Source organism: Engystomops pustulosus, chromosome 2, assembly GCF_040894005.1.
Source record: "Engystomops pustulosus chromosome 2, aEngPut4.maternal, whole genome shotgun sequence".
NCBI lineage: Eukaryota > Metazoa > Chordata > Amphibia > Anura > Leptodactylidae > Engystomops > Engystomops pustulosus.
In genome coordinates this window covers 22,164,106-22,180,180 of record NC_092412.1, presented here as the reverse complement: position 1 = coordinate 22,180,180, position 16,075 = coordinate 22,164,106, and the positions used below count along the sequence as shown (strand labels likewise).

At 39.6% G+C, this 16,075-nt stretch overlaps 1 protein-coding gene across 8 annotated transcripts in view; it reads left to right on the top strand.

Annotated features, from left to right (window-relative positions):
* TENM4 (teneurin transmembrane protein 4) overlaps positions 1-16,075 on the top strand; it is a 907,493-nt gene that overhangs the window by 786,763 nt on the left and 104,655 nt on the right. For all 8 annotated transcript variants that reach the window (XM_072133988.1, XM_072133989.1, XM_072133990.1 and 5 more), the window contains 2 exons: positions 8,251-8,465; positions 8,558-8,768. In XM_072133988.1, coding sequence (XP_071990089.1) covers positions 8,251-8,465; positions 8,558-8,768 — 426 coding nt within the window. The remainder of the gene's footprint in view (positions 1-8,250; positions 8,466-8,557; positions 8,769-16,075) is intronic.

The following is a 16,075-nucleotide window of genomic DNA, read 5'->3' as shown; positions in this document are numbered from 1 at the left end:
GTGACAAATGATGGGCCCCCTGAGCCTCTTGGGCCCAGGTGCGACCGCACCCTCTACACCCCCTCAAGTTACTCCCTTGCTTTTCCTCCTTTCTGTCTATCTATCCTTCCTTCTTTCCTATTCTTTTCTATCATTCCTTCTTTCTTTTTGATCTTCTTTCTCGTCTTTCCCCTTGCTTCTTTTTTCTTTCCCGTTTTTTCCTTCCTTGCATTCTTCTTTCCTGTTCTTCCTTCCTTCCTACTGCCCTTCTATCTTCATTTTCTATTCCCGCTCTGGAGGATGCAGTATGTTCACACAGTAAATATAAAGCTCATTGGGGCAGATTTACTTACCCGGTCCGTTCGCGATCCAGCGGTGCGTTCTCTGCGCTGGATTCGGGTCCGGCCGGGATTCATCAAAGCAGTTCCTCCGACGTCCACCAGGTGGCGCTGCTGCGCTGAAGTCCGCTGGAATGCCTCGAAATACACCGGCCTATCCAGGATGAAGGTGAGTGAAAATTTTTTTTTTAAATGCGGCGGTTTTTCCGAATCCGTCGGGTTTTCGTTCGGCCACGCCCCCCGATTTCCGTCGCGCGCATGCAATCCGATCGCGTGCGCCAAAAACCCGGGGCAATTCAGGTACAATCGGCGCAAATCGGAAATATTCGGGTAACACGTCGGGAAAACGCGAATCGGGCCCTTAGTAAATGACCCCCATTGATTTCAGTGAATGAACAGTGCAGTACTTCATTTCTCCTGTGGCGGTGCTGTGGTGATCAGGGGAACATCATGTCATCAGATGATCTTTGGGAATCCACCTCAACAAGAAGTGATGGCACCCTGCCCACCTGGCACCCAGATAGTCATGCACCTGAGTTATGCATCAAGGATCCTTAGCTCCTAATTCAGACCCTAAAAACCTACAAACTGCACAATTGGCACCGAGATAGTCATGTACCTGACTATTCATGATTATGTTTCCTGTCTCCCTTAGTGCTCCATTACCAGACAGATATATGAGAGTGGGGGGTCACCGGCAGGTCTGGCGGTCTGTGGGTACCGGGTGCTGGAAAGTTCAGTTACAAATCTAATAATCCAAATCCTAATAGTCCGATCCTTAGCGGTCGCCTGAAATCCTGCGAGCGCAGCGTTACGGAAAGTGGCGTATACAGAAGAAGGAGGTTAGGTAAAGGTTGCAGCGCTCTTTATATATGGCAGCTGGTTTAATAAAAAACGTGTAGGGTAAGATCTGACACTTAATACTCAGGTAGACGTAACCTGCCTGCGCAATGGTCTTCTATAATCCAAACCAGACGCCAAATTTCCTGATCTCATAAATAAAAGTAATTTGAATGTCAGAATGAATAGGTCTCCTGCGGTAATATATCGTTTTTATTAAACTACAGCTCCGCCATTAAAAAAAAAAAAAAAACATATTAAAAAAAAATCAAAGCATGGATACCTTTCCTTTAGATGTATGCGTTCTATAGAGTATGAACAATATGGCTGCACTTGTAGCTATACTACGTTACATGGCTTTCACAGACAAGAAACATACACTGAATATATAATATTACCATATAGTGTCAAAATCATACTGCTATAGTGTGTAAATAGCACACAGTAAATGGTATGATGTCTTACAGTATCAAAATAATACTGCTATACACTGCTAAATGATCCGGGCAGCGGGCTGACATAATTTGACCCTATAACTAATACATTGCCTTTTAGTGCTCAAGTAATACCGCCATACTTTGTAAAATTATTGACATGTAGAAGCAAAACGTTGCCAAATGGCGTTTGCATAATAAAGCCATAATATTACATTGTATTGCACATAAACTGATCTCATACAGCGTTACAGTGCAGGGACAACATTGTACTATAGACTGCTGGACTGATTGTCATATAGTGAAGACATAATACTACCATCTAGTGCAGTGATGGCGAACCTTTTACAGACCGAGTGCCCAAACAACAACCAAAATCCACTTATTTACCGTGAGGTGCCAATGTGGCATTTTATACAGTAACTTATTGCTACCCCTTCTTCCACATTTTTCAATTGTATCGGCCGCCTGAGGCCACCAATACAGTTGACAAAAGGAGGGCTAATTCAGATTATCATTGTAGCCTCTCTCCAGGGTATCTCTGTGCAGGAAGAATGGTGGTTCTAGATGAAGGACCTACAAATACAATGCACTTCTGTCAACACCTTCTTACTTTCCCTGTAGTTCCAAATAGCTAATAAAGTGTTGCTTTAAAACAGTGCTGAGAGCAGCATCTCTTAAGTTGCATGAGACTGCAGGAATATTCAGTATTTGGTGAACTCTGTCCTTGGAAGATGGCCTGAGTGCCCACAGAAAGGGCTCTGAGTGCCACCTCTGGCACCAGTGCCATAGGTTCGCCAATAGTGATCTAGTGCCTTAATAATACCCCCAAAGTGTGTTAACTGATCATTGTGCAGTTTTGGCACAGAGTGCCATATAGTAAAGGCATAATACTACCATCTAGTGAAGTGGTGGCGAACCTCTGGCACGGGTGCCAGAGGTGACACTCAGAGCCCTCTCTGTGGGCACCCAGGTCCTCAGCATGGAGTTCATAATACAGGACCCATGGCCTCCTCTTGCAATCTCATGTCACACAGCAACACATTGTACAACCCATTGTACTATTTTACAGCAACACATCCTTGGCTGCGTGGGACTGCAGGAGAAGTGAGAAGATGTGGACAGTGCTGGATAATAATTTGAGCTTCTGCCATGGGCCCTGCATTCATCTAAATTCCAAATCATTCAAAATCTAAATTTCTACTCTTTCTACTGTATTGATGCCCTCAGGATGTCAATACGATTGAAAGCTTTGACTAAGCAATAAGCAATAGGTTATTGATTAAATTGCCATGTTGGCACTTTGAAATAAATAAGTGGGTTTTTGTTGTCGTTTGGGCACTCGCTCTCTAAAAGTTCACTGATCTAGTGCCTTAATAATACAGCCACAGTGGGTTAATTGATTATTGTGTGGTCTTGGCACAGAGTGCCATATAGTGAGGACATAATACTACCATCTAGTAATTTAATAATACAACCATACTGTATTAACTGATTGTGCCAAGACGACACAATAGAGCGCCATATAGTGAATAAATATCAAGGTTGGACTGTCCCACCATGGATCCCGTGGATCCTCCGGTGGGCCCAGACTCTAACCAACTACTGGACCACAAAGAAGACAACCCACTAAGGTCTATTTCCAAAGAGTCCATTGAGAGGGGTCCCCCAAAATAATCTCTGGTGACCCTTTAGAACCCCAGTCCCATACTAGATACCTCTTTGTGTTGAAATAATACTACCACACCCTGCCAAATGATTCTAACATACAATACACTGACAAAACTGCAGCATCTAGTGCAATATAGAGAATGTATAACATGTGCTACTTGGGCTTAAATAATACTGCCATATTGTGCCGAATAATTCGGAACTGCAATGCCAAATCTAGACTGTAAAGTGAGTAAATAACATTGCCATTCCTTGCCTATATACTACTGGCATACAGTGTATAAATACTAGCGCCATACATGTGTTAAACTCATCGCTTCTGCATCAGACTGCGCTGTATGATAACGGTACTATATTTACTCCTATAGATTTCCCCTCTGGGACTTGACGATATCAGGCCAGATTAGTTGTAGACAAGTTGGGATGTCTTCCATGGGTTGTAGCTCCTGGCGTTATTTTTGCAAGACAATAAACCAAATGTGCCTTTTATATTTCCTCGGGAATGTGAGCGGCTCGGGCATCGAAAATACATGTTTGCATTAGTGTCACCAGCTCCGAGGAAATAACATTGTCAGCGTCCGAATAAATGGGAAGTGACAAACCCAGCGTGTGTCCTCAACCGGTGTGCATGCCGCTAGTCCTGCCTCTATCACACCAGTCCTGTTCATTTTATCTTTTTGACAGACTCCAGTGAGACAGAGGTTAATACAACCTCATCACATAGTAGTTACATGCAGTCACAGCTCAGTATTGTGAGACTCTAGGACCTAAAGGGCAGATCCTGTCACAATGGATATTAGCATTGATAAGTAAATGGAAGGTAGAAAAAAAGAAGGTATATAACAACTATAATACTGCCCCCTATGTACAAGAATATAACTACTATAATACTATCCCCTATGTACAAGAATATAACTACTATAATACTGCCCCCTATGTACAAGAATATAACTACTATAATACTGCTCCCTATGTACAAGAATATAACTACTATAATACTGCCCCCTATGTACAAGAATATATCTACTATAATACTGCCCCCTATGTACAAGAATATAACTACTATAATACTGCTCCCTATGTACAAGAATATAACTACTATAATACTGCCCCCTATGTACAAGAATATAACTACTATAATACTGCCCCCTATGTACAAGAATATAACTACTATAATACTATCCCCTATGTACAAGAATATAACTACTATAATACTGCCCCCTATGTACAAGAATATAACTACTATAATACTATCCCCTATGTACAAGAACATAACTACTATAATACTGCTCCTATGTACAAGGATATAACTACTATAATACTGCTCCTATATACAAGAATATAACTACTATAATACTGCCCCCTATGTACAAGAATATAACTACTATCATACTGCCCCCTATGTACAAGAATATAACTACTATAATACTGCCCCTATGTACAAGAACATAACTACTATAATACTGCTCCTATGTACAAGGATATAACTACTATAATACTGCTCCTATATACAAGAATATAACTACTATAATACTGCCCCCTATGTACAAGAATATAACTACTATCATACTGCCCCCTATGTACAAGAATATAACTACTATCATACTGCTCCCTATGTACAAGAATATAACTACTATAATACTGCCCCCCTATGTACAAGAATATAACTACTATAATACTGCCTCCTATGTACAAGAATATAACTACTATAATACTGCCCCCTATGTACAAGAATATAACTACTATAATACTGCCCCCTATGTATAAGAATATAACTACTATAATACTGCCCCTATGTACAAGAATATAACTACTATAATACTGCCCCCTATGTACAGGAGTATAACTACTATAATACTGCCCGTATGTACATGAATATAACTACTATAATACTGCCCCTATGTACAAGACTATAACTACTATAATACTGCCCCCTATGTATAAGAATATAACTACTATAATACTTCCCCCTATGTATAAGAATATAACTACTATAATACTGCCCCTATGTACAGGAATATAACTACTATAATACTTCCCCCTATGTACAAGAATATAACTACTATAATACTGCCCCCTATGTGCAAGAATATAACTACTATAATACTGCCCCCTATGTACAAGAATATAACTACTATAATACTGCCCCTTATGTACAAGAATATAACTATAATACTGCCCCCTATGTACAAGAATATAACTACTATCATACTGCTCCCTATGTACAAGAATATAACTACTACAATACTGCCCCCTATGTACAAGAATATAACTACTATAATACTGCCCCATGTACAAGAATATAACTACTATAATACTGCCCCCTATGTACAAGAATATAACTACTATAATACTGTCCCCTATGTACAAGAATATAACTACTATAATACTGTCCCCTATGTACAAGAATATAACTACTATAATACTGCCCCCTATAGACAAGAATATAACTACTATAATACTACCCCGATGTACAAGAATATAACTACCGTACTATAATACTGCCCCCTATGTACAAGAATATAACTACTATAATACTGCCCCATGTACAAGAATATAACTACTATAATACTGCTCCCTATGTACAAGAATATAACTACTATAATACTGTCCCCTATGTACAAGAATATAACTACTATAATACTGCCCCCTATGTACAAGAATATAACTACTATAATACTGCCCCCCTATGTACAAGAATATAACTACTATAATACTGTCCCCTATGTACAAGAATATAACTACTATAATACTGCTCCCTATGTACAAGAATATAACTACTATAATACTGTCCCCTATGTACAAGAATATAACTACTATAATACTGCCCCCTATGTACAAGAATATAACTTCTATAATACTGCCCCTATGTACAAGAATATAACTTCTATAATACTGCCCCTGTGTACCAGAATATAACTACTACAATACTGCCCCCTATGTACAAGAATATAACTACTATAATACTGCCCCTATGTACAAGAATATAACTACTATAATACTGCCCCCTATGTACAAGAATATAACTACTATAATACTGCCCCCTATGTACAAGGATATAACTACTATAATACTGCCCCCTATGTACAAGAATATAACTACTATAATACTGCCCCCTATGTACAAGAATATAACTACTATAATACTGCCCCTGTGTACCAGAATATAACTACTACAATACTGCCCCCTATGTACAAGAATATAACTACTATAATACTGCCCCTATGTACAAGAATATAACTACTATAATACTGCCCCCTATGTACAAGAATATAACTACTATAATACTGCCCCCTATGTACAAGGATATAACTACTATAATACTGCCCCCTATGTACAAGAATATAACTACTATAATACTGCCCCCTATGTACAAGAATATAACTACTATAATACTGCCTCAATTGTGCACGAATTATGTGCATATTAGATATTAAAGAACTTTGTATAAAGAATAGAATTTGTTTGTTTGGTGAAACTTTTTGCACTTTTTATACATTCTTTTCATGAAGGACAATTATGAATGAATCGCTGCGGTCCTGTTACATTGTAACCACAGGCACATTCCCGATCCTTAGGTCTTTGGTGTATAATAGCCTGTGATAAATAGTGATAGTGTTTCGGTTCCCTCCAGTATTACCCCCCTACACACACAAATTCACTGAGATTAAAGGAGGAGGAAAACACTCAGAAGAAGAACAGAGATTTTTTTTTTTGTTTTTTTGTTCCAACACGTGGAAGACAAATTAAATTAGATTGAAAAATGCGATTAAAATGAGTGTTATTATAGGAATGTTGATTAGAGCGGCGCATTAAGGTCCGCCATTGTGTCATTATCTAAATGGAAATCTCCGCTTTTGGCTCCTTTCAATCAGAAATCACCCAGAGCCCTCTTATTTACAAAAAGAGAAAAAAAAAAAGAGTGGAAACAATGAGCGACGTCGCTCCTTTATATCAGGGAAAATCATAAATATAATATAAAAATTTTTTATTAACCCCTTCCTGAATTGTGAGATATGTGAACGGTACCGGATGGTTGTAATAAACGCTTCCCAGCTCAAAGTATAATCTGTTTTTGCCTTACTATGTTTCACTGTGACTTTTAAAGGGAATGTGTCAGCAGGATAGTGAAATATGGATTTTCCAAGTGCACTGGAGGTGTGTCCTCACACTGCTTTGCTCTGTACTCTCTGCAGACAGCGGTAGGTATTGTCCCCAGAGAGATGTGTCATCATACCTTTTTGTGTTTGTTGTTAGTATTAGCGGTACTAAGAAATATAGATTTATTTTTAAGCTTCTCCAAGGGCACTGGGTGAAGGGGGAGTGTCCTCACACTGCTGTGCTCTCTGCAGCCATTGTTAGGTATTGTACTTGGAGATCTTAAACGCAGAGACCTACAAGCACTGCAGTGTGAGGGCACACACCCAGTGCACTTGATGAAGCTACAATTCTGTAATATAAATCCTTTATTCACAGTTCTGCTGCTACAAACATATACAAGGATCTGAATGAGCAGCTCTCAAGGGCAACCATATAACACTGTCTACAAACTGGTCAATTTTTAGTTCAATTTGAGTTGTCCAACAACACTGTAGGCATCTCAGGGAGCTTCCATCTTGAAAAGTGTGTTGCATTTTATTAGCATGCGGTACACCATCGAATTACTATATACCTACTGTTCATGTGTCTAATATATGTTGTTATAGTCCAATAATTGCCTGCCACATAGCTGCCTCTTAATATAAGCCTTACAAGATACAATACTGTTCATAGACTTGTAGAGGAACATTGTTGGTGTTGGATCTTTTTGATCCCTTGGGCTTTCCTTACTTTTGCTCTCATAGTTTGTAGTTCAGAGTCTTACCTTCCTCCTCTATTGCATCGAAGTGTACTTCCATCCAACTTCCTTCAGACTTGCGTTACATTGTCTGTCATCGTTCAGCGCATTTTTTTTGTACAATGAGACGTTTTTGCCTTTTTTCATGCAGGAAAATTCAACAACCTTTTCCCCGACGACAGTTTTATTGACTCCGGAGAATTGGATGTAGGCCGAAGAGCAACACAGAAGATTCCTCCTGGAACCTTTTGGAGATCCCAGGTTTTTATTGACCACCCTGTTCACCTCAAGTTCAATGTGTCTTTGGGAAAGGCGGCACTTGTCGGGATATATGGTAGAAGAGGGCTTCCTCCATCACACACACAGGTGACAAAATCAGGATGAGGGGCTGGATGATCACGAATGTATGTTATCGATGGGATTAAAGGCTAATTTTGTGTAATTTTTTGGTTCCTCAGTTTGATTTTGTGGAACTTTTGGATGGAAGACGCCTTCTATCACAGGAGGCCAGAAGCTTAGAAGGTCCTCAGAGACTACACAGAGGGGTGGTCCCTCTAGCAAGTCATGAGACCGGATTCATCCAATATTTGGACTCTGGCATCTGGCACCTGGCGTTCTACAATGATGGCAAGGAGTATGAGGTGGTTTCTTTCCTCACAACTACTATTGGTAAGTACTTGTTGCATAATTGATAAAAAATATTTGCCTATTTTTTCAACATTACTGGAAGTCCCCGGGTTACATACAAGATAGGGTCTGTAGGTTTGTTCTTAAGTTGAGTTTGTATGCAAGTCAGGACTTGTATATTTTATCATTGTAATCCCAGCCAGAACTTTTTTGGTCTCTGTGACATTCGCATTTTAAAAATGTTGGGTTGTCATAAGAATCAATATTAACACTAAAGCTTCATTACAGACACCATTGATAACAGTTACAGCTGATCATTGTACCCTAGGACTAAAGTACAATAAATTACTAATATCCAGAGGTCCGTTTGTAACTATGGGTCGTATGTAAGTTGAGTGTTCTTAAGTAGGGGACCGCCTGTACAGGTTAAATCTTGTATTTAATATTACAGACTCTTTTGTACCAGTCAAGCAGCCAATGTGAGCTTTGGTGGCCAATTATAAGGACTTTTGTAGTCTTTATTAGAAAATAAGTCAAAGATCTTGGTGCCTAGGGTCAATTTTTGACATCATTTTCTGTTTGGATCTTGGATTTTGGAATTTTCTCAGCACTTTTTTAGTTTTTGAATGGTTTGGTGTAACGGTTGTATTCCCAGCTTCCTGGGCTTTTGATGGTTGCTTGATGGATACAGTCAAGCAGCCAACTTGAATTTTAAAGGCCGATCATAAGAACATTTGTAGGCATCAATAGGTAATAATCCAAAAATAAAGGTGCAAATGTAAATTAAAAAAAAAAAAAAATTGTGAATTTTAGGATTAGTGGATGTTATGGTGTAAATATTATATTTACGGCTTCCTAAAAAATTGTCCAAATGTCCACTATAAGACAAACAACCGGTCTTCAAAGCCAAAGAGTTCCAGTTTAAGATGTCCATGTACCATAAATAGAACTTTTGTGAACCTGTTAGTGTTTGAGAATGGTTCTTGATCTTTCTAGACTCCTCAATCCAGCTTCCAATTATCATGTTTGCATGGCTCTTATCCATGGAGTTATTGCTGATTGGTTAAAATATAAATCCAACTTTTATCAAAGTTTTAAGGCAAAAAAAAAATCATTAAGAATAAATGTTCATGTAGTTTTATAGAGATAAAGTTTTGGTTGATAACATTGACTGTTCTATTCTATCATCATTGGGCCTTGACATTTTTTGGAAGAAATATGGGTATGAGCTACCTTCTTCACTCTTTATTGAGGCTCATTGGTCCCATGGGTATTTTTTTTTTTACTAATTTAAGTCACTTTGGAGAAATTTTGCTTCTTTATGGGAAAAACAGTGCAATGTCTGCCTTCTGGTTGTGTCGTAGATGTGGCATTGCCCATGAGCTGTCAATTTTATACAGTAGGGTTGATGGGTGATACCGTAGGTAGCCTATAGAGAAGTGAAGGCTTTTTGGTTTTCCTAATCTGTTTGTCAGCCTTAGAGAATTTGGTACATTTTCCTTGATGTTGATGACTAGGTGCTGAGGAACGTCTCTGGTGGTGTGGTTAGCTCATTATGGAGAGTCTCAAAGTGGCGAGAAGAAGGATGGACGCTCTGGTGTCTCTCAGTCGGAGGTCATTGGTTTTCATTGTATATTTAGTTTCACAAGAGTGAACAGCAATGACATAGGATGGAAGAGAGCATGGGAATGAGCGGAGGATGTGTGAGAAATCACCCGCCCGGCCTCGTTGTCCTCCACTAATGTAATTTAATATGTCAAGGAGATAATATACAGGCACAGCGGGGCCTCTCACCAGGAATAGTGACTATGTACCGTAGTTCTAAGATCCTCACGTCACTGATCAGCCCATATAATGGTAATACAAAGTACATTACAGTCTATATGATACTAGTCATATCACAGTCTCTATATAATAGTACCAGATGAAACAATGGACGCCACAACGTATAAGTTCCCTTTAATCACGTTATAGCAGATAATCTCATGTCTCTTTTATGTTATTTTTTTTAGCTGTACGAAGGCAGAGGGTTTTGTGCCAGCATTGTATACAGTGAACGGTGCAGGGTCTGATGCGTGCTGCCGAGCCAGCGAGGACATAGTTGACCAGATGCTGTACTGGCCCGGGGGCAGCTTTGTATCAAGCCGCCATAGACAAAGTCAGCAGCTTTGCTTTCAGATCTAGACGATGAGCAGTCTCCACAGTCACAATAAACGTCTCATTTAAAGACTTTTTGAAAAAACTTTGGCATTGAACAACTGCGATGAGAGTTTACGTACTGCGGCAGTTTAAGGGAGACCAGGCCGGTTGTAGGGAGAGAAGAACCGAGTCCATTACCTAAGGCGTCAGATTAGGAGGGCTCTCAGTATGCACCAAATCTACACTTGTAATGTAGATTTTCTGTAGGGGCTGTGTCTAAGGATTTTGAATATTGATGGATTAAGGGGGCATATTAGCGCAGTCCCTAAATCTCTATAAGTAAGGGATTGTTTGAAGACGGGCATAGACTAGGGTAGCCACCGTTGCAAATTTAAAACAGCGTTCACAATAGGAGGCAAAATTCTTACTGGGCACAATAGGAAGTAAAAAAAATAAAGACAAAATATGGGTGAGACTCCAAAATACTGGTAACAATGGGGGACATAAATCGGAAACAACAGGAGATGAGGCTCCAAAATACCGGTCACAATCGGAGATGAGACTCCCAAATATTGGCCAACATAGGGGGTGAGACTTAAATATACTGGTAACAATGGGGAACATAAATCGGAAACAACAGGAGATGAGGCTCCAAAATACCGGTCACAATCGGAGATGAGATTCCCAAATATTGGCCAACATAGGGGGTGAGACTTAAAAATACTGGTAACAATGAGGGACATAAATCGGAAACAACAGGAGATGAGGCTCCAAAATACTGGCCACAACAGGAGATGAGACTCCCAAATATTGGCCAACATAGGGGGTGAGACTTAAAAATAATGGTCACAATAATGGGCTCAGAATTTTGGTGCAGGATTTGGAGAAAACAGCCCTAAAATGGGGCTAGACTCCAAATAGCAGCCCAAAAGAGTAAACTCAAAATTACCAGGGGAGATAGAGTTTGGAAAAAATAAAAATTCTGGCAATGGCAGACTAATTACTAATAACATGGGACTAATAAATTCTGCCCATGTAGCTTCTTGCTTGTATAGGATGGGAAAAGATTGTAGTTGCCTGCCCATGGGTCCACAAAGGAATTAACTTTCTTTTGGGGGGGGGGGGGAAGGGGGGGATAAGGAGAAGGTGAGTTGTTGGCACATGCCTATGGCAGCCACCACTAGGGTTGTACTTTCCTAGGGTCCGCACAGTTACGTATTGGGACCACCAAATGCCGCAGGTGATGGATTGTTACGCATTGGGGAGCACATTGCAGTCGCTATTGTATATTGTACATTCCGCATCTGAGTGACATATATATATATATATACACTGCACACCATGCGCCTGTGCTGACACCTCACTGCTGCAAGGAATTTCCCTTATGGGACCAGAAACTGTGGCGTCTTCTAATGGAAATTGTGACAAGGTCGGCGAGCATTACAGCAGCCCAGGAACGATGTGACAAACCCTCTACGCTTTGCAGTTGCTCTGTCACCACTAGGATGGTTGCGTCGTGATGGATGTCTCTTCGTGTCATACTCATTGTTACAGCTGCTGATTCCTCTTAGATGACTTCACAGAATTTGAAGGGGTGTGGGGGGGCAGATATTTTATCATGGTCACATGGTACAGAACCTGTTCAGGGTTATTTGTCACATTCTATATTATCTGTGTTTCCAGTATATTACAGTACAGGGAGTGTATCACACAATAAGCTTGGATACACAAGTTCTGAAGACTGTAACGCTCCATATCATAGGTGTAGATAAGACAAGCTCTGCCGTTGGGTTTACATGAAAGCTATGGACCATGTGATAGAGTGAGACACAACCAGGTCCTGGATGTCTGGGTAGAATGCTAGAGCTGCAGTGAGGAGGTGGTTTTCGAGATCAAGGTGGTTTTCGAGGACTGAAATGTTGGAGAAATAGCCAAGTATGTGTTGATATCTCTTAGTTCATGGGTGATTTAGGCGCATCTCCTCTCACATTGTTATTTTCTATTTTACCCTCTGTCTTTGTATTGACATAATGGGCTTTAAATAAAGTTTTAGGTCAATGACTTTTTCGATGGAGGACATTAACCAACAACCTTCTCCACCAAGTTCTTGCGTTCATCGCTCTGACTTTCACACTCTAAGCAAGTGACCATTCACATCACCACCCGATCACTACATTATAATAACACTAACTACCCATAAAATTCATGACTATTATGTCACATTCAATTGTCATGTTAGGTACAGGGAATTTCGGTCACTTTTTTGTCATGATTTTGTTTTACTGTAATGATTTTTTGTTTTTCCTCTATTCCCATCTAAAGCCTCTTTCAAACCTCTATTGGTTGATTTTTTTCTATTTTTTTTTTAAACTATGCAACATGTGATCTAGAAGTTCAGTTTTAATTGGGTAATGTTATAGCACTGAGGGTATATGAGTAGAGTAGAGCACATCATGGTGAAGCTTTGTTTCAGTGCTTTGAGTAAGGCCTCATAAACACGACCGTATGGTCTTTTCTGTTCTGTATCTACGGCTGTATTCTGGCGGTAAATACGGGACATAGTACAACCGTATGGCAACGTATTGCACCGTTTGGCACCATATCCGTACCGTAGTTACCTAGGTTCCTCCCACAGGCCAAGGTTTCCATGGAAACTGAACGTGTATACGGCAGCATACAGTACACAACCATATGAAGTGCGTATTAAGCTCATATTTTATACATTCCCACAGACTTCTATGGCCATACGGAATGGAAATACAATGGAAAATAGGACAAGCTCGATATTTTTATACATCCCACTCACGGAATGGTACGATGTACATGGATGCTCTTATTGCCCAATGGAATGCATGGGGCCGCATGCTGGCCATATATACGGCCGTTAGTAAAAGTTCTCTACACGTTCGTTTCCATGGGGCCTAAACAGTCTTCTAGAGAGTCTAATACATGGTTGTAGTTGCCCATTGTTGAATGTTCATGGAGAGATTATTAATTTTTGAACACCTACAAAGCTCTGAGAAATGCCCCAATTTAAGAACAATTACATAAGTTTTAAGCAAAGTCCTGTTAAAGAAAATAGGTTGGTGGGGAGGAGCGTCCCACATCATACATGATAGTGGGAGCCTCTAAATTAGTTTGTTCTCGTATAGATAGGGTCACAGCTGAGGAGGGGTTGTCCACCATCTTCAAATATCCTGAAAAGCATAAATTATGTCACATTTTATTCATTCTTTCTTACTGCTCTTCCGGTAACAGCGTTTCATGCTCCACTGTCGACTCCCATTGTAGTCATGAAGTCAGAATCACTGTAAATGAGGCAATGAAAATTAAAGAAAATATGGGGGAAAATTTTTGAGAAATTGGCAAAATCGAAAAATGGATGGAATCTACCAAAATAACAAAATGTCACTACTTTTAAAAATAACTGGGGTTCTTCTTAATGGATAGTAAGTTTTTTCTGTGATGTATTGTCTCATACAAAAGCTAGCTATATAGATATTATTCCTTTGTTAACAACTAGGCCCAAGCCTGCCATAAAGTGTCACCATGGCAACTTTCGATGTCAGCCACCTCTGTAGCGCTTCATCTTTGTAGAAATAACAGCTTTCCCACATCTGCTTTCCCTCTAGAGGTATAAAATGATAAGCGCGCCATAATAAATTGATTTTCTAAGGGAGAATATTGTAAAAAGATCACTCCTGCACAAAAATGAAATTTACCTCAGAGAAGAACTTCAAACATGGCCGCTGTTTAGTCATAACCAATACATTAAAAAGTGATCCATTACCCCCATATTCAGCTACACCATCAATATCACACTAGTGGAACACTCCTAGATATATTTTATCTCCCTCTCACCTGATTTTTAGGTGGATTTGACTATAACTTAAGCTGTGGGAGCACTGTATATGGTCGGCATCCTCATGGGGCTATCGCCATTGCTGGGGGCTCAAACTGTGTCTGGCAATGTTTTGGGATATTGTAGTATGCCCCTGTGACCCCCACCCCCCAACACTTATTTGTGTAGGGCTAACCCATCACCCATATACAGGCGGCCCCCTACTTACAGATGACCCTAGTTACAGACGGACCCCTCTGCCCACTGTGACCTCTGGTGACGCTCTCTGGATGCTTTAGTATAGTCCCAGACTGCAATGATCAGCTGTAAAGTGTCTGTAATGAAGCTTTATTGATAATCCTTGGTCCAATTACACCAAAAAATTTGAAAAGAAAAAAAATTGTCTAAAACTTCAATTATAAAATATACAGTTTCGACTTACATACAAATTCAACTTAAGAACAAGCCTCCGGATCCTATCTTGTATGTAACCCGGGGACTGCAAACCCCTACTTTGTGTAGAAATGTACGTTACACTGCGGTATCAGAAGGATGAAGAGATAAAAGTGATTTGCACTGTAAACAGAAGGCGGCAGGTCCAGGAGCTCAGAGAATTTGTGCAATAAATTGAATAAGTTAATAGGTCTGGGATTAAGTTAAAACACTGGAAGGATGGCGGCCATTATTTACCGGCAGCTGATCCTCGCACCCAGCACATTATCAACCCCCTGATGCCTTTTGCTGAGGTAGCGTTATTTAACTTGCCGATGCTTTGTCACATAGAAATTCTAATATAAAAATGATATTACGGTAGTTTTTTTTTTAATCTATCATCTTTTAATCTTTTTTTTTTCTTCAAAAGAGTAAAGAATGTAAAGTGTTTTTTGTTTGGTCCACAAAGCTGTACACCACCACATCTTCTTCTCCATGATAAAGGGCTAGTACATGTATTGTAATAGTTATAGTATTCTACATAGGAAGCAGCATTGTAGTAGTTATATTCTTGTACATAGGGGGCAGTATTATAGTAGTTATATTCTTGTACATAGGGGACAGTATTATAGTAGTTATATTCTTGTACATAGGGGGCAGTATTATAGTAGTTATATTCTTGTACATAGGGGACAGTATTATAGTAGTTATATTCTTGTACATAGGCGGCAGTATTATAGTAGTTATATTCTTGTACATAGGGGGCAGTATTATAGTAGTTATATTCTTGTACATAGGGGACAGTATTATAGTAGTTATATTCTTGTACATAGGACGCAGTATTATAGTAGTTATATTCTTGTACATAGGGGGCAGTATTATAGTAGTTATATTCTTGTACATAGGGGGCAGTATTATAGTAGTGTTATTCTTGTAC